This window comes from Callionymus lyra, chromosome 4 (assembly GCF_982586985.1).
Source record: "Callionymus lyra chromosome 4, fCalLyr1.hap1.1, whole genome shotgun sequence".
In the NCBI taxonomy this organism is placed as follows: domain Eukaryota; kingdom Metazoa; phylum Chordata; class Actinopteri; order Syngnathiformes; family Callionymidae; genus Callionymus; species Callionymus lyra.
The window spans coordinates 32,716,015-32,734,493 of NC_141821.1; the positions used below are offsets into that span (position 1 = coordinate 32,716,015).

The 18,479-nt window shown below is 38.8% G+C and overlaps 1 protein-coding gene across 3 annotated transcripts; it reads left to right on the plus strand.

Moving 5' to 3' along the window:
- Window positions 1-98: 98 nt before the first annotated feature.
- Window positions 99-15,266, plus strand: qtrt2 (queuine tRNA-ribosyltransferase accessory subunit 2). 3 transcript variants are annotated; one of them, XM_087788256.1, is made up of 9 exons: window positions 99-148; window positions 372-575; window positions 642-697; window positions 2,709-2,785; window positions 4,917-5,126; window positions 6,892-7,091; window positions 11,252-11,421; window positions 14,709-14,823; window positions 14,887-15,266. In XM_087788256.1, the coding sequence occupies exons 2-9, from the start codon at window positions 373-375 to the stop codon at window positions 15,125-15,127; spliced, it is 1,272 nt and encodes a 423-aa protein (XP_087644382.1). In that variant the 5' UTR covers window positions 99-148; window position 372; the 3' UTR covers window positions 15,128-15,266. The 3 variants fall into 3 exon arrangements, with proteins under 3 accessions (XP_087644382.1, XP_087644379.1, XP_087644381.1); XM_087788253.1 differs by having other exon boundaries at window positions 127-575; XM_087788255.1 differs by having other exon boundaries at window positions 127-575; window positions 11,252-11,403.
- The last annotated feature ends 3,213 nt before the right edge of the window (window positions 15,267-18,479 follow it).

An 18,479-nucleotide genomic window follows, 5' to 3' on the forward strand; every position in this document is an offset into this window, starting at 1 on the left:
AAAAATGAAATGATAGTTGGTAAAGAAATGTTTATAATTGGAGAAAAAAAAAACAATACACGATGTTATACACGTCGCTTTTTGATGACGACACGTCAACACGAATTTGTAGTTTTCCCACAAAAACGTGCGGTCTCGTGCATGTAAGGTAGAGTAAAACAATCAAATATTAAGAAGCCAACTACGAATAGCTAAAACCTGGCTTGGAAAAGTTACTTTCACTCGCTTATTAGGTTAGAAAAGCCCGGTCGCTGTAAACGGGTCCGTCATCATAGCGGTTAGCTCTCATGCTTTCCTGCGAGTCAGTCATTGAAATACTTCAGTTTAAACCTAAACATCTCTGTGTTCATGAGCCCTCGTGTTGCTAACAGAATGAAGCTGGAGCTGACCCGGGTGCTTCATGGAGGGAGCCGGTTAGGCGTTTTAAAGGGGCTCGGCAAGACAGGGAAGCACTCTCTGGAGGTCCCAGGATGTCTGCTGTACACACACCTGGGTACAGTTCCTCACCTGACCCAGGACACCCTCAAGACTATAGACATGTTGCCTCCAGTCACACAGATCACTCTGTCCAACATGTAAGATTCAGTAACACCTCACACAAATACAGATGATGTTGTCTTCAAACCTATGTTTCTTTAAAGAGCGGAGCACCATGAAGTGTTGGAGGAGTTCAAGGAGGGATTCAGGAAGTTTTCAGGTAAGTTACTTTTTAAATCGTGTTACAAATGTAATTATTTGATCCTAAATTGTATTTATGAAGTGTAGCTACTGGTTTTCAGGCAAGTTACTTTTTAAATCATGTTACAAATATAATTATTTGATCCTAAATTGTATTTATGAAGTGCAGATGCTTGTTAACATAATGATTGTTGCATTTTTAAACAGAGGAACAAATGAATCAGTCAGCAACTCAAAGAGAAGGAGAATAAAATAATCTGGTACAACTGTCTTGACAAAATCTGGGGGCCTCATGTAACAAGGGGTCATACGCACAAAAAAATGTGTGGACATACTTTTCCACGTCAAAGTTCATATGAATTAATGAGGAAAAGAGTGTTAAAAGTTTGAAACTTCCTGACAAGTTTTAGGTCGCGTAAGTCCTTATTTACTGCTCAGATGCATGTCAGCCTCACTAGTCACGTTGAGATGTTCACATCAGAGTAACATTGACGATCAATATTGATAAAAAATTAAGAAACACAAGTGCGTGTAGTTACACGATTGGATATTAAATTATTCACAAATGTATGACTATGTTCTCATTCACAAAACTGATGTCTGTATTTATTAAGACCACAAAGGATCGTTTCATACTGAATATTTTATCCGTTATTTCACAATATTCAGATTTTCTTAAAAGAAATCATGAGCTTTTTTTTAAATAATATAACAAACAAAAATGATCAGCATCAGATTGATCATAGTTAAGCTGCAGAATGACAGCAGGTAAAGTTTCCCTCATGTGATCATACATAACTTGTTAATTTGTACTTTGTAAACGGAACACTTTTATTTCATAAATGTAATAAGAATTTGTGTGTGTGTTGCACAGCTGCACATTCATATGAAGCTCAGACGATCAGATAGTCTTTACAACAACATCAATACTCAGTGCTTTAAGTTACTGATTAACACTTTTATCTTTGTAAAAATCCATTTTAAGATGTTTCAAATAAGACCCTGATCGCCTTTGTAAATAAGGTATACGCATTAATAACTGTGTATGTAAAATATAAACACTTACACCGGAGCTTGTCTGCATTTTAAACTTAAGTATGTTATCCATGTCAGAAATGTTTAAATGAACGAATATAAACTGTAAATCCAGTTTAAATTAATGTTTTCATTAGTTTTCTTCTGAATGCGGAGAAAAAAATCACAGACTCCGTTTCATTTAAATATGTAAATGAGGGTGTGGAAAGGGATAACATTGTTTATTCAAGCATCTAAATGGATACAGAAAATATCTTTATCGGGAATTATTTCTCTTTCTATGGCACACAAAGGACGAGAAAAATGTTCAGTGTAACGTTGGGTGGAGATTACAGATTATATATTTTCTCTGTAAGTCATCGTTTCTCTGATTGATTGCTTCTTAGGATATGAATCACGTTTGAGTAAGCTTTTAAAAAGTAGCTGCAGATAAAATGATTACGTTTATTTGACCGTCTATCTAGAATTTTCTTTTTTGCAGCTTCACGATTGGGTGTATCTGGTTGATTCATGTAAATGTCACAGTTATTGCAAACCTTCAGCCTGAAGCTCATGTTTTGGTTATTCTATCATTGGAATGCGGGAGTAAATAAATATAATACTAGCAGATTTAATCAACTGAAGATTTCCTGAGAGTGGTTTTGTCCTGAGTGATTTTCCTACAGTTGCCTCTTCTGGCTTTGCTGTGAAATTACTCTAGACTATTAATGAAACCCAAGTAATGAATAACTAATGAATTGTTTAGTTGTTAGTCCTTCTAAGAAGTAAAGCTAAGTCTCTTGTGACTTTTATTGATGGTTTAAAAAACAGAAGTTCTTTGTGTTGCTAGATCTTTATAGTGTGTACATTTCTTCCACTGACAACACGATTTTGCTCTACAGGCTCCATTTGTCACATTATGAATTCAATATTGGAGCATTTTTCTCCACCACACTGACTATGATTCTCTTGTCTGGATTTTCTTTTCCATCTCAATGATTTATGCTTTCGTTCAGGTCTGCGTGATACAGTGTTGTACTCCTCGCTTCACGACCCTGCCAGTCAGTGTCCGCCAGGTTACACCACTAACAAGGTAAACGCGTCCTTCACCTCAAATGAAGTGCATTCTTGAAAATGAAAACGCACCAAAAGTCTAAATGTTGCTGAATTAAAATCAAGTCATGCTCAGTGGCCGAATGTTTCAGGACAATTACTCATGGTTGATCTAACAATGAGTTGAACTTGCTAATGGCAGTAAAATAATAATAATTTGTGGGGTTTAGTTTGTCCAGACAAGGGTTAGGTAAAGGATGTAAATAGATGGATAGATAGAGAAAACTATAGAAATCTATAAATTCTGCCCAACATTACGCTCTACATTATTCTTGTTCTATGTGTGCCGTAAAAGAAAAATGGCTCTTGATGAAGACATTTACTTTATTCATTTATATGTTTGAATAAACACTTTTATCAAGAGATTTTTGAATTGAATTTAAATACAAAGATTGCAGTACAAGCTATAATTTGTATTTGCTATGAAAAGTTTAAACTGATTTGAAACTGACCTCTTTTAAAGGAAATAAACTGTTGAATGAATGCAAACATGGATTAATTAAGCAAAGTGTTTATATTGCTATCAAACGTATAAATCATTATTTTTTAATAATGTACACACACTGCTTTCTTCTTCTGGAATCTGAATTTTCCATCAAGTCGATCTCCGCTGCCTTGCTACCTGTTTTGTGCATCTTCTAGTAGCACCTGAATCACACACATCTTCCTCTTCTTCTTTTACCTGGTGCTTCCATTTCATAATCCAAGTCGACTGCCTCTCCTCTCATCATGTCGGAGCTTTCTTAGTCTTGTTTCTGTTATGTCTCCATCATGATATACTCTTTTGTAATCTGGTCCTTAATCTCTCCCAATGAAACCTGGAACATATTGAACTCTGACTCTTATATTTCTTTTTCTTTCTATCTCTTCTATTACTGTATTTGTGTCAAAGTTGCTGTGTGTGAACAACACAACAAATAAACCATCAGATAGATAGATAGATCCTTATGCACCCCCCTTATTCTCTTTCAATCTCTTTGATTCAGATGACTCATGTTAGTCATATGCCCTCATTTTCACTTGCCTTGATCCTTATTCCATTACTCTGAATGTTAGATCCTATAAACTTGAAGTGTTTTCTTCACCTATACCTTCACTCTTCCTTCTGGCTTTCTCTCTTACCGACCCACATGTTCTATGGTGCTTCGATTGACTTTCATTCCTCTTCTGTCCTGCTCATAAAGAGAAATCACTATATCCTCTGCAGCTAGTACAGTGAATACTAATTAAAATTAAGTTATCCCACAAATCAGTATTTCCAATTTCCTCCAAATCCATTAATCCGGCAGGTCTCCACCAAAAATTGGGCGCAAGACATTTAGTTTTTCATTATTCTTCAGTTCAATTGCTGAGTAATAAATGCATTGATAATTGACTTTACTTTAACTCTTTGTAATAATCACATTGCCTTCACAATCGTTTTTCAAAAAATAAGTTTTGTAACCAGAATTTATAAAGCAGGGTATAATCCAGGCATATAATTGTGCAACTGTGTTGGTTTTGTAATTAAAGTGTAGCAGGAATTGCAGTTTTGTGCAGCGTCTGTAAAATAATCTGTGAGAAAAAACTCTTTATGTTGTTTATAAAATGTTTTCTTCAGAATTGTTTTATGGTGAGTAATTAATCGTAGAGGAATGATAGAGTTGGTTTATCCAGATAACGTTATGTCTTCTTGTTAAGACTATTGTATTTTTGTGTCTAAACAAGAAGGAGTTGTCTCACCTGCAGCTAATACAAAACTTTGCTGCGAGAATTCTGATTACTCTAGTAGAAGAACTCGCATTTCCCATCCTTAAAACTCTGCACTAGCTGCTGAATTTAAAAATTCTGGTTCTTACTTTCAGAGCTATTCATGGTCAAGCTCCTCCTTACATCAGTGATCTGATCCAGCCTTACACCCCAGCTCAGGCTCCTTTTTTCCTTTTTTTTTTGGTCCTTTGGGTGACCTTGACCCTGAGAAAACACAAGAATTAAAAATAAGAGTTGTTTACATAAGAGTGATTTATCTTAATGCTGCTCCACATTGATGCTAAAATCCACCGGCATCTATGATCTGTTGTTAAAGTGTTGCTTGCAGTAATTCTAAGTCCTTTTTGTTCGGTCCACGTCAGACGGTATCAGTGTGGGGGAGCGGCGGGCGCATTCAACTGACGGTGCAGAAGTTCATGGATCTTCAGAAGTGCGTGCGGCCGGACTGGTACCAGAGCATGGCAGACGGAGAGACGTGGCAGAACGAGACCACGCGGAAGAGAATTAAAAAATCCGTGGATCGCACTCTCGCCCACCTGGATGAGTGTTTGCTCCTGCATCAGAAGTCAGAGGTACAAGATGAAGTCTCCGAACACACGACACTGCTTTCTTAGATGACTGAACATGAGCCGTGCCCTTGAAATTAAATCAGTGTTGTTTGACAGACGCGCTTGTAGCTGTGCTTCGCATCAGCACACGAGTCAAGTTGTTACCAGAGGGTGGATGCATGAAGTCGTAGCACCTCAGTAATTAAGCACAACAACAAAGCTTGTTGCTTTAAAAGTCACCAAATATGCTTGTTTGTGATCCAGAGAACAGACACATGGGTCAAGAGAGTGAGAGACGATATCTGTGTAAGTCAGTGGCAAACAAGTTTCACAGCTGCTACGTTCCACCTTTCACCCCGCCTGTCTTCAATTCTTTGAAGGGAGTTTGCTATTTGACCATTTATGTTTACAAACCCCCTATATATAAATATAGATATATATAAATCATTAAACGATTTTGTTTATTTTGTTCACATGTTTGGTTTTTTGACACTGATTCTAATTAAATACAGACACAGTTCATTTGCCAAATGCAGATATGCAAGTATATCAGCGTCGTCAAAATATTAATTATAATATTATAATATTATAATATTATGATAATGGTTGAAACTGTTTCTATTGAAATGATTTTTTTAAGCATAGATTTAAAAAAAAAAAAATTCAATTCATTAGTGTTTATATTTAAAAGTTGAATTTTGAAAAAAAAATTGAATAACATAATGAAATTTTCCAAAATTATTTCAGTTTTTTATTATTCAGTGAAAGTGTACAATTGTATCGTATTTGTAACTCTTATTCTCTGCTGAACTGTCCGTACTATTAAATAAACCAATTCTTTTAACCGTATACGTTAAAAAAAAAAAAAAAAAAAATTACTTACCGTAATTCGTTTAAAGTTAGAAAAGACAAGAGTAAACCCTAAATATTGTACACCGTATCACGTCCCCTTATATAATTTCACCGATCTAGATGTTTCAAATTTTGGCCAACAAGCAGTTTTATCAAGATGACACAGGGTGAGAGAAGTTTGCATGTCTATGTTCTTTGAGATAAAGTTGATAGTACGGAAGTAAGTCACCAAAGTGAACATGTAATCAAAGCAGTAGCCAGGAAGCTGAAGAAATGAATGATGAATCATAACCCATCATTCATCTTGAAGAGCTTTTTATTACTTGATGTCAGCCATCACTCCCTGATGAAGAATAAAAGCCATATTTCAAACACATTTGAAGACTGGGTACTTTATGATTAGATCAGTAAATAACGCTTCACAGCCAGTGTTTTCTAGTGTTGACCGTCTAATGTAATTGTTAATTAAAGTACATGTTCTTTCACTCTGGTGATCACACATTAAGTAAAGGCCTCCACATCACAGACACAATGGGGACCTTCCTACTTTTGTCCTCGCTAGACTGCAACATTGCTGTGGATGACATAAATACACTCGCTCAGACACACTCCACCAGCAGACGCAGCAGTTTATTTGATTGTACTTCAAAATGTATGGAAAATATTGACTATAGCAATGCTGAGCTGCAAAAAAGATTCCTCTCTACAGCGATGACTAATGACTGGGTCAACAGCAGGACCAATTTCATTTGTTCTTTTTATTCTCTTAAAATCTCTTTTTCCTTGACTAATGCTGCTGATGTATGGATTGGAAGTCAGTTTGAGTTGAACAAGAGCTTTTTCATCCGTCAAGTGTTGCAGAGAATGTTTATTGAATATCTTTGTTTCCGTTTTCTTGATGTTCTTTAAAGAAAAAACATTATTTCAACTTATGCAGGAGTTGGACGGTGTGCAGGTATTTGGTGTTGTTGAAGGAGGAGACATCCTTGAAGAAAGAGTGCGCTCAGCCAGAGAGACAGCCAAGAGGCCACTTGCAGGTTTCTGCCTGGACGGCCTCCAGACCGGCTCCATGACCCAGGAGTTGAGGGCAGAACTCATCAGGGCTGTGAACAAGGAGCTGCCAGAGGAAAAACCAAGGTCAGCCCAACTCGTCCTTCATGATGGCTAATATCACCGTTTGAATCTTTAAAAAGTCTTTTAATTGGTAATGTATAAAATCACAAAGGTGGACTCTGTAAATACAGTGAAGGGACCCCGGGGCCACACTCTACCCAGGTATGATTTTAAAGTCATAAATTAGATTAGATTAGAGTGCCTTAAGGAAACCCACACAAGCAGGCGAGAACATGGAAACTCTCCACAGGAAGGACCTTTAACTCTCATCGTAATTGATTTACTTCTTACTCGTGACTTGTAAGTAAAGCAAGGAGGAATATTTACAAACGAAACGTTAATTGCACAGGTTATTATTTTACTAATGATCCATCAGAAGACTTAATGACTACAACTGTTTACTCCAGATAATGGATGTAGGCATTAGTATTACACCGTGTTTGCTTCAAAGTACTTTCACATTATTTTAAAATGCTTGAGCCAAAATGAAGCTGTCAGCTTTAATAAATAAATAAATAAATAAATAACTTAATTAATTAATTGTTGGTTTATCATTCTGTTTGCTCTCGATGTTTGTCAGTGCCAATTGACAAGTTTCTTCTATTAATGATTATTGGATGTTACATCAGTCTGACTGTCACAATGACAAATGTAGTTTTTATAGTAATTGATGACTACCGTATACACAAGTTAATCACGTTGATAGACTCATTAAAACTAATTAAAAGTTATCCTCATCCTCGGTAGAAAATGTGAAACACATAAATCGTTTTTTTGTAATGGTATGTGTGAGTTTGAAGAGAGGTTGTCCTCCATATCAAGTGCTTGCATGTACTTTGCCTTTCCACCCACATGTGAGAATGTGGGATGCCGGGATTAATGAATAATCCTGACAGAAGGTAACATGGACAATGAAAACGTGATCAAAGCACTTTGAGAAATGCTTTTTTGCCAAAATGCTGCAGACAGGACCGGAGAGTCTATTTGGGGTCCGCCCCTTTAATCTTAATATTCCTCAAACTGGTTCCTTCTACTGGCCTCACACAACATTGTTTTTGACGCTGTAAACAGTAGATATAATATGACATCACTTACAACATGCATTTACTTTTCTGTATGTTAAGGCTGTCAGAGAATTTTTCGGGCCCTGGTGGTCTGCCACTGATTTTGATTTTAGTTTGTCTGAAAAGGACACATGTTTTTCATATCGGAGGGGAGACTGGTACTGCTGGTAGAAGTGATGATGGTTATGTAGCTCTGATGGATATTTAATCTCTGTGACACACTGTCAAGTTATACACTCGGCTGAATAAATCCTTAGGTGGGTAAATTTGAATCACTACTGTGAGAATGTCGGATATCATCTGATTCCACTCGACTTCTCCACAATTCTCAGGCTACTGAGCTCTTCTGCCATGAAGTGTATTAGAATGAGTCAATATATCAGTGCTTGACAATTAAGTTAATATTCTCTTTGAATTCCAGCTCCTACTGCAGGTAGGATACGAATGAACTGTGGCAGTCATGACCACGAACATCATAATACAATTGCAACAACTGCATAATTAAGTGGTTCCAAGAATGCATGCGACGCCCACTGCAGCATATGTGTCTTACTCATGTCCCGATGGTTAGCGTAAATCAAAGTAGATTAATAAATGATGAAAAGAATGGAACAAGGACAGAACCTTGTGGAACACCGGCGGAGATGAAAGATGAATCGGAGGTAAAGGTTTTTAATTGAATGAATTGGGAACTGCCAAAATATTTTGTTTGGCCTGTGATTAAGATGGCTTGTGTCATTGAATTTGACACCCCTGCTCTACATGTTGTGGCTGTGGGTTAACTCCCCAGACCCTGCCATGTCACTGAGAAAGAGCAATGCACCTAATACCCAGCAGGTGTCAGTAATGCTGCCCCTGTTTACACTCGCCTTTGTATTTGCATTTTCATGTTGATATCATGACCCATGAAGATGCGGTGTTTTTAATGTAAACTATAGAAGATGGCTTTATCAATGTTAACAATTATACAGTGACGTCCAGTAAAAGTAAAAAATATGTTAAAGGAAAGGATTTGTCTAATTAAGGCTTTAATAGAAGAGGATTATTCTCTGCCTTTCGCAGCACTCAAGGTCAGTGTACAGAAAAACGCAACCGTTAGATGGACGTTTAAAAGTGAAGAGAGCTACAGTTAGATAAAAAGTATTTTTTTAAAGGACAACTACAAAACAAAAACTACAAACAGTTTGGGATGTCCATTGGAAGGGAGTTCTATAGGCGAGGGAAGGTCGGAGTGGAAACTGGGAGTGTTTATGTAAGAGATCAGTCATGTAGGCAGGGTTGTGGGGGGTCTTTATAGCCAAGAGGAGGATTTTAGTTCAAGTCATATGGTGGGTAACAAGAAGCCAGTGAAGTTGTTGGAGAACTTGGTTTGATTGATTAATGGGGTCTTGATGATTATACGGCAGCAGCATTTTTAACCAGCTTAAGGTATTTGGGGGGGATACCAGAGAGAAGTGAGTTGCTATAATCTAAGTCAAAGGTGACCATGGAATGGATCAGGGTAGCATTGATAGGAGCTGAGGGAAGGATGAAGGCGATTCATTTTGCGACCATTGAAGTCTGCTGATGGGGGCTGTCAAGGATGACCCTCAAGTCCGAGGGGAGGATGAAATGGAGGAGTTGATGATGGTGATGGTGAGATATAGCTTTTGAGAGGGTGGATGACGAACCAATGAGATGTACTTCAATTTTACTATTACTTAGATTGAGGAAGTTTGAAAAGATGTTAATTTCTTGTAGGAAGTATTCAGAGAAAGAAGGAGGGTGTAGGTTGGTTTTGCTAAAAGATACAACTAGGTTTCATCTGCAAAACAATATAATGTGTAAATCTGTGTAAAATGTGAAAGAGATGGAGGAGAAAAATGATGAAAAGAAAATGACCGATGCTAAGCATCATAGTCTTCTGTTTGTTAGTCTTCTAGTATGTCACGGCTTGTCACATTATGATAGTAAAAGGCCAGGGGTTGAAAAGATGTACAGGGACTGTGACTCAATTGAATAGCTGATTTGGTGACAAAGCAGAGGAGAGCAATTACCATGTTTTGTGCAAGGTGCCACGGGGTCCCATGTCGGCCCTTCACCTGCCTGCCAGCAAAATGTTTTGTTGCCAAACATATTCAGCTGTCTGAAGTGCCAGACGCTTGCCAAATTGCTTGAAATCGTTGAAAGAATAAGAGGCACTTAGACACTTAGTCTGTGCTGATCTGAAGCAGACACGAGCTCCCCACAAACCAAACACGTGCGGGACATCAATTTCCATGAAGACGAACTGGCCATGATCTTCTAGTCGAGCAGTGCAACAGAACCTTTGCTGGAAACTAACCGTGATTTACTGACTGGTTGAGAGAGGTGTGGCCTTCTATAGGGGCAGCTTTACTCCTCCCTGCTGGGTGGCGAGTGCATTGATCTTCCTCAGCTACGAGGCATGGCCTCTGGAGGTAACCCATAGCGACACCCTATAGATGGCAGAGGACCCATGAAGTAGAATCTTTGCTACAAAAACGTGAGCATGATAAACGTGTTGGCTTTAGGCTGTTTTAATTAAGAAGTGTTGAAAGTCCGAGCACCTGTCATTCAACTTCCTATTGTACGTTTTAAACGTCCATAAAACACCCTTCTGCCCACAAGTGTGTTTCTCAGAAGCTCTGCGACGTTAATCCTACAAAGGTACCGAGAGATCCCTAATTAACTATGTGCCAAGTGTTCATAAGGGGGCCGCCACACACACTCGCCTGTCAAACATTTCAGAGACATAAAAATTCTCCTCAGTCAGCCTGGCAGATACTTTATGGACAGTCCTAATCCAGCCAATATGTTTCTCGAGCAGCAGCGTGTATCGCGGAGCTCCCTCTGGGCTTCACCGAGTTTGATTCTTAACACGCTTGGATGATGAGCGGGACATCCTCCCTGCTGAGGGAGCAGTTCACCGATGGAGAGGAGAGTCATTCTTACATGCTAAATTGAACTCCACTTGCTGGCTGACGGCAGTGTCCATTTTCTACAGTCCAGGCTATTGGATATGTCGTAGTGGGCGTTTGCATTTGTGGAACCACTTGACTTAATGTTAACTTGGATAAATGAATCGGATGAAATTTCAAACTTTTTTTTTCTTCTTCTCAGGCTGGTTTATGGCGTCGGGCGTCCTGATGAAGTGCTGGCGTGTGTGGAGGCCGGAGCCGACCTGTTCGAGGGCTTCTTTCCTTTCCAGGTCACAGAGCGAGGGTGTGCTCTCTGCTTCAGTTATGACATCTCACCGAATCCGGAGCTCGCAGGTAGAGCGCCCCCTGCAGGTGTGCAAATTTTGTCCCGGTTTCTTGTCCTTTGCTGAGGATGATAAGCACGAAGAGAGTTAGACTATAGAATTGCAATGACAAGAAAGAGATCCTAAGGCTAGTCCAGGAACAAATTAGAGTCTCTGCATCACATGGAAACTGAAAAAACATGCCCGCAGGTTTCTCTATAAAGGACAAAAGTTGTCACAAATTAAATCCAAACACAAAATGCTTTTCTCCCTCCTGGCGTGGTGAAAGCATCAGCAGAACAGGAGACTATAAAATACCTCCTTGCCTCTTCTCAACCTTTACGAAGGAACACTTCTCTCACATCGCTGCCACTGGACCTTGTTTTATGAGGAAGTGAGGAAGAAAAGCAAGTGGGAGGGGAACAAATGTGCAATCTAACAACGTTAATTAAAGAGCGTGTCAATCTAAAAAAGGTCGTAAAACACATGAGTTGTTTGGAAGTTTAGATGGCCAGATTCAGGTTTGAGGCAAACTCCTTTCAAAGTGCATGAGATTTGAAATTTAAATAACTAAAAAATAAGTCAAATAAAATAATAAGCAGAAATGATCAATGTTATTAACATTTCTTAACCAAAACCAGACTTGAGAATTAAATTTTCTCTCAGCAGCTCAGTAACAGAAACAGCAGTTGAGTGAAGAGATTAAAACGCTGTAATTCAAGGACTTGAAATATTGTAGCAATTGCTTTCATTTTAAGTTAATATGCTTTTGCAACGTGAGTTAAAATATTATTTGAGATTAATTTTGTTGACCTTGTCATGACTAGACAGCAAATATATCAGCAAAAGTGACAATTTTATACATTTGTTTATGTTTTTGGATACAAAAAACTCCAGATGGTGTACCATGGGGATGTGCCAGTGCTCTTCCATATTAAATGTATAGGTGTTCTTTGAAGCCGGTGCCATTTCAACTTTGTATTTTCTCGAAACCGCATCATAAACCTGCTTTTCATTGTGGCCCAGTTAACATTTTTCATAGAGCAGTTTAATTCACATGAAAAATATCCTCCATTAAAAAGGTTTTATTTAATTACATATTCAAAATATTTATATTCTGAACTTCATAATATTTGTAGATTTTTATTTGAAATGACATTAAAACATAGTTCACAACACTTCAGTTTGGATTCTTTGTTTAGGTTCTTGCTTAGATTTGATCAGACATTTGTGGGAAAACCTTGGAACACAAACGGCCTGCTAATGAGGAGAACTATCATATGTAAATGTCCATAGGAGGACTCATTTGAAAATTAACTTTATCTTCTTCTTTTTTTTTAATGTTTCTGAATAATCTCCGTCCACAGTCTGCACAGAGGACATACCTTAATTATACCATCTTTAACAAGAAGTAGAATTTGAATATTTCTTCAGTGAATGAGCTGCTGGTCTCGAGAGCATCAAGGCTGCTGCGTCTCTCACATAATTAATGGGGGGAAGCGTGTTAACCAGCAGACGAAGGTTTCATCTTGAACATGAATGAGAGGGATATTCGATGGCTTTCTAGACAGCAGATGGAGCGTGTTTTTTGTTACCAGTTGAAACCATTTGGTCGGGGGAGATTCAGTGGCGGAGATTAAATCAATGATCTGACGCAGCGCTGCTCCGGGAAGGTTCGAAGTCTCGGCCAGACGTTCCGATTGTCGTCCCCGGTGGGATGGAGAAATGTTATGACAAGAGCCGAGGGAACTGTGAAGACCGGCCTCGCAGAAAACTTTCTGCCTCATTAAAAAGTTGCTTTTAACTCGTGAGGAGTGCATTTTGGTATCAGGTTGCATCTCCCGACAGACGGCACTAATCGATTCTGCCTGAAGTGCCTGATGGAGTTCATCGGAGGTGAAAGCCGTAACTCTGTCAAACCTGTAGAGATTCAGATCATCCCTACAGCCAATTACAATGTCCCGCAAGAAGAGGGGGGTTAGAGTGTGTGGGAGGAAAGTCCCACTGAAGACCCTTTTTGACATGTGTGAATATTTTCTTATTCATCAGCTCAAGGTTTCTCTGCATAACTTGTCATCAGTTAGTCTCTTTTCAGACTATGTCCTGATCTTGTTCTTCCAACTGCTGTTAAACATGCTGGTCTGTGTGTTGATTACACGTATTTAATATAATATTGTGTGAGTTTAGGATAAACAAGGATAGGACGAGAAATGTTAGCTGTTTTGTTTGTTACATTTATACGAATATTGGCAGTAATCTGAACCTTATTTATTGATATTGCAACATCCTGTGTACTGCATGAAAATGATGGAATTCAAATAAATATATTTGAGCGGAGAGGACGACAGCATAGATGTTAATCTTCAGCTTTTTTTAGTCTTCTGAGAAAGACTGGTGATCGTGTGGTATAATAGCATAGATATTTGGATTGGTTATGGAGATCGTTTTGCTCCCTTGATATATTGTTTTTTTTGTTTCATAATGTTTCAGTGGAATAATTACCCATTTAAACCATATTCAACCTCAATCAGTGCCATTCATTTTTGACATGCAAACAATGAACGAAGAAAATGAAAAGAAATGGGATCATTAAGCTTATGAGAAAAGGACAAGTAGACCAGAAATAACTTCACCATCCACTTGTACTTCACCTCCTCAACCTCTTTTAAACATACCACTCAGTGCAGTACTCCCACATCTCAACTCCCATAATGCAATGCAACAGTGAGATTATTTTGCAATCTCCACTCAACACATTCAATCTCAGATTTACTATACCGACTGTACGTCCAAAGCAAACGTGAAAAAAAATGATCACAGACGCACAAAATATGTTGCTACAATAGAAATACGTTGATTATTTTCAAATATTTCCGTGGGTTTGTGATGCCTTGCAGTTTTTTTTAAATTAACTTTATGATTAATTTTCTATATGTAGTTTCTTTAACATTCCATCCTTGTGCCCACACTGACAAGCACGATGACTCACCTTCATCATCTTCCCCCTCAACCGTCATCCCTTATGTCTAATCAGTCTGTTATTTTCCCCTCTAAGGCCCTTTCAGACTTGGAATACACAATCAAAAAAGCATATGACCGTGTTCTCTCAGCACTGCATACGGTTCTCTATTAAATTACATGAAATCACCTCAGCCGTGCGGCGAGTGAGGCCGGTTTTAATGTAAGTAATTGTTTCATAATGCCAGTGAAAATGTAGGACGGCTCAGTTTTAATAGGGGTCAGACTAGAGTTGGCGTGTCCCAGGGGCACAGACACAGCCCCATGATTGTGTTATGATGACATCATGCACCGGTATTTATGAGGTTTGGTTTTTAGTGCTGCAGGACGAAGGCCAGGGTGGCTCAGCAGGGGACCTGCACCAGTGTGGCGACAGGAATCCGGACCAGCCATCGAAGATGACGTCATTCGAGATGGATCTTAACGACAAGAGGTTTGTGCGACAAGTTGTTCACGGATGTGAAATGGCCCTGTAACTGTTCCCTCATTCTTCAAGGTACCACGATGACTTCAAGCCCCTGGTAGAGGGGTGTGGCTGCTACTGCTGCAAGAACCACCAGAGGGCGTACCTCCACCACCTGCTGGTGACCAATGAGCTGCTGGCCGGAGTTCTGCTCATGATTCACAACACATCCCACTATCTGGGCTTCTTCAGCAGCCTGAGAGAAGCTGTGGCTACTGACAAACTCCAAGTGCTCAAGAGTCGCATACTCCCAGAGAAAGACAGAAAAGACTGAACACTTTTATCAGCACACATTACAGTCTCCAAGGCGATGCTAATATGTTTTGTTATTTTACACACAAGTACATGGTCTCTGTCGTTTTACTCATTGAATTTTTGACACAGACCATTCTAATAAACGTTATCTTGTTCTATATTTGAATAACCGTCTGATCAATCTGTGACTGCAGTAAGCAATGAAGGCTGCACTCATAAACAGCAATGGAATTAAATGAACAACTTTATATGTTCAATAAGAAGCTGGTTTGATGCAACTTGAACTTTAAACTTTTTTCAGAGTCTAATCATTTAGTCATACTTGGTAATTCTGTCTTTGACCCCAGTTATACTCTGCTATGTGACGATATAGTATTACACAAATAAATACACATTCAGCCTCATTTGTTGTCAAGGTGAGCACAGCATGTGCAGTTATTCATCCCATAAGAAGGCCAGAGCCACATTGTCGGGGACCAGCTTTATCGTCACGTCCTGTTGATGCCTTTTTATCAGAAATAACTCTCAAACAAGATAAAGGCTCTTGTTTGGGTCCGTTCTTGTTTTTATCTTACCTGTCAGTCCAAAAAGTCTCTCGGTACTTAATATATAAACACTGTCTCTGATTCACTCCATAGAGTTCTACTACATAAGTTTGGTAAAAAAAAACTAAAAAATGAAAGCAGTATATATATACAGGTATATATATATATATATATATATATATATATGTATGATGGAATTGGATTTGAGTCACATGACCCAGGCAAGGCAGCCAGAGGGAGGGGAAATGGATGCTGTATGAAAGTAATAGAGAAAGTGGGATTTTAAGATACGGTTTGTCTGTCCTGCATCAAGAAAACTGCAGTTTCGCGGCGCAACCCAACGAGCTTGACAGTCGGGTATTACCTGGTGTAAAGAGAGAAGAGGGCAGACGACCGTGGTGACTTTGGTTTCATGTCCTGGCGTCACACTGTAAGAACCCCTTCTGCGAGCTCACATATTGATCAAGGAGAGCGCCGTGGTCAATGGGAAAGGAGCTGGATGAGAGGTCAACCTCCATTTGCATAAAGACAGGAATGTGAGGATGGATGGTGAACAATCGAACCCTCCCCCTGGTCCCTCCTGTTGTTTCCAGCTGATGACGAATGTCCTTTAGTTTCTTTGATACGTCAGACAAAAACCCAGGTGACCTGTGAATTTGTAAGAAAAAAAGTTGAAATTGATTCTATATTCTCTACCGACATGAAAGGTTGGTGGATTGAAACAGACGTCCCTGGAGAAAAACTGTTGTCGTCTCACGTTCCTTTATTGTTTCCCCCCAAAGTATGACTAAATTGATTCTGTATATTGGGTTGAAAGGGTCTAATTTGAATGTATATCATACATATGGACCATAACAAGGTCGGAGTGAATCCCAAGGGTTTTTTCCATGGTCGTCATATTCCCTGAGTCTTCCATAAACCCACCTTATAAACTGGACTTTGTTTTGAAACAGACGTCCCTGGAGAGAAACTGTTGTTGTCTCACGTTCCTTTATTGTTTCTCCCCAGAGTATGACTAAATTGATTCTGTATATTGGGTTGAAAGGGTCTAATATGAATGTGTATCATACATATTGACCATAACAAGGCCGGAGTGAATCCCATGGGTTTTTTTCCGTGGTCGTCATATTCCCAGAGTCCTCCTATAAACCCACCTTATAAACTGGACTTTGATCTTCATTACTGCCAGTCTCTGCACGTCCCAAACTGTGTTATTCCAGTTTTCAATCTCATCTCTTGCATCAGTGTCATTAGTTCTACTCTCCATCTCGGGTATCGGTGGCAACACGTTTTCCCATGATGCCGCACAAAAACACTGGACCCTCAGCATTTCATTAAAAAGAAACTGCAATAACATGGCTGCTGAAGAAGGGTGTACAGGGGATACATGGGTATGAATTAGTATAAAGTTAACATAAGGAACACATGCATTTCTTTAGAACAGATCTGGTAAACATGTTTCACACAAATAATAAACCATTTTATTTGTACCTTTACAGTTCATCAGTGATTCACTTCAGATGTTTGTTTTTAAACATAATATTTCCCACTCATTTGTCCTTCTTGTGAAGTGATATTTACATGTTTTGTTCATATCATAGGTATGTTCATTCATGTTTTCCACATACTGATATATGAATTGATTAAAATACATTAAATTAAATCTACAAATCAAAAACTTTTATTGCAATTTGATCATTTTCTGCTGCATATTATCTTGACCTTTAAAGTATATACTTTGTTATTGTTATTTGTTATTGAATATTGTTTTGATTGTTTAAGCGCTTTGTGACCCTGGTCTGGAAAAGCGCTATATAAATAAAAATTACTTACTCACTTACTTACTCATTAGGTCCACGAAAATGAGTTTTGAGATGTTGAACACTGGTGACTAATCTACTCTCCTAGTGCAAATGCTCCGGCTTGCAGGGAGGTTAAGCGAAGGTTTTCGCTTCTCTATCCTGCTGCTGAGGATAAAGATCAGGAGCTGACACAGGCCTGAGCTGCATCCCGTGCAGTGATAAATGGAGGATTTCTAGATCTCTAGAGGTGAGGAGGTATAATTGACTGCCAGACGGTGCAGATGGACGGACCGGCCCAGGAAAAGTGGGGACTTTGACAGATTTACAAGTATCTTTTTTGTCCCCACTCGTGGGATTTCCTCCTCGCTGTGAAAACTGTGCACTGGTGGAATAAATGGCTGAGGAATGAGGGTTTATTAATGCCTTTCAGCAGGAAAGGGTAGGAGGTGAACAACATGATGACCCTCAGACAATGTATTGTGTGTTTAATGGTATGGACTGACATACTCGTAGATTGTGCATTTAAAACAAATCTCATCTCATACATTTATATTCTGACGGTCTCAGCACATTCTGGCGTCTGTACCCGGTGCATGGCACGATATGTTGCCAGAGATGTGACATATTTATGATAAAGTATATTAACGTTTCTCTGGTGAGATTTACTCACATGTGTGTTTCACTGCTTTTCTTCTCTGCTGAACTACTGTGTTATGACCTCTACCAAGGAGGTGATGTGATAGTTTATGTTTATCTTTCCCTATGTCTCGGGGCAAGGTAACTGTATAAAAGAGAATATTTTTTCTAAAAATTTCAAGCGAGTGACCCCATTAATGCAATTTTGTGTGGTTAATTGTGAATTTGGGCCATTTTAATCCAAGCCAGGGAAGTCAAGGATTAAGTTAACGATAACATCTGATGCGATTAACTTTTCTTTAAACATCTGATGTTGAACAAAAATAGAGTCCCTCGCTCTGCCTGCACTCATAAAAACTAAGACAAAAAATGGAGGGCCGTGGAATAT

Excerpts from the sequence above, each read along its gene's own strand:
- qtrt2 (XM_087788253.1), top strand. The coding sequence starts at position 349 with ATGAGCCCTCGTGTTGCTAACAGAATGAAGCTGGAGCTGACCCGGGTG. Across the intron at positions 576-641 it reads CAGATCACTCTGTCCAACAT|AGCGGAGCACCATGAAGTGT; the intron begins GTAAGATTCAGT and ends GTTTCTTTAAAG. Across the intron at positions 698-2,708 it reads GGGATTCAGGAAGTTTTCAG|GTCTGCGTGATACAGTGTTG; the intron begins GTAAGTTACTTT and ends GCTTTCGTTCAG.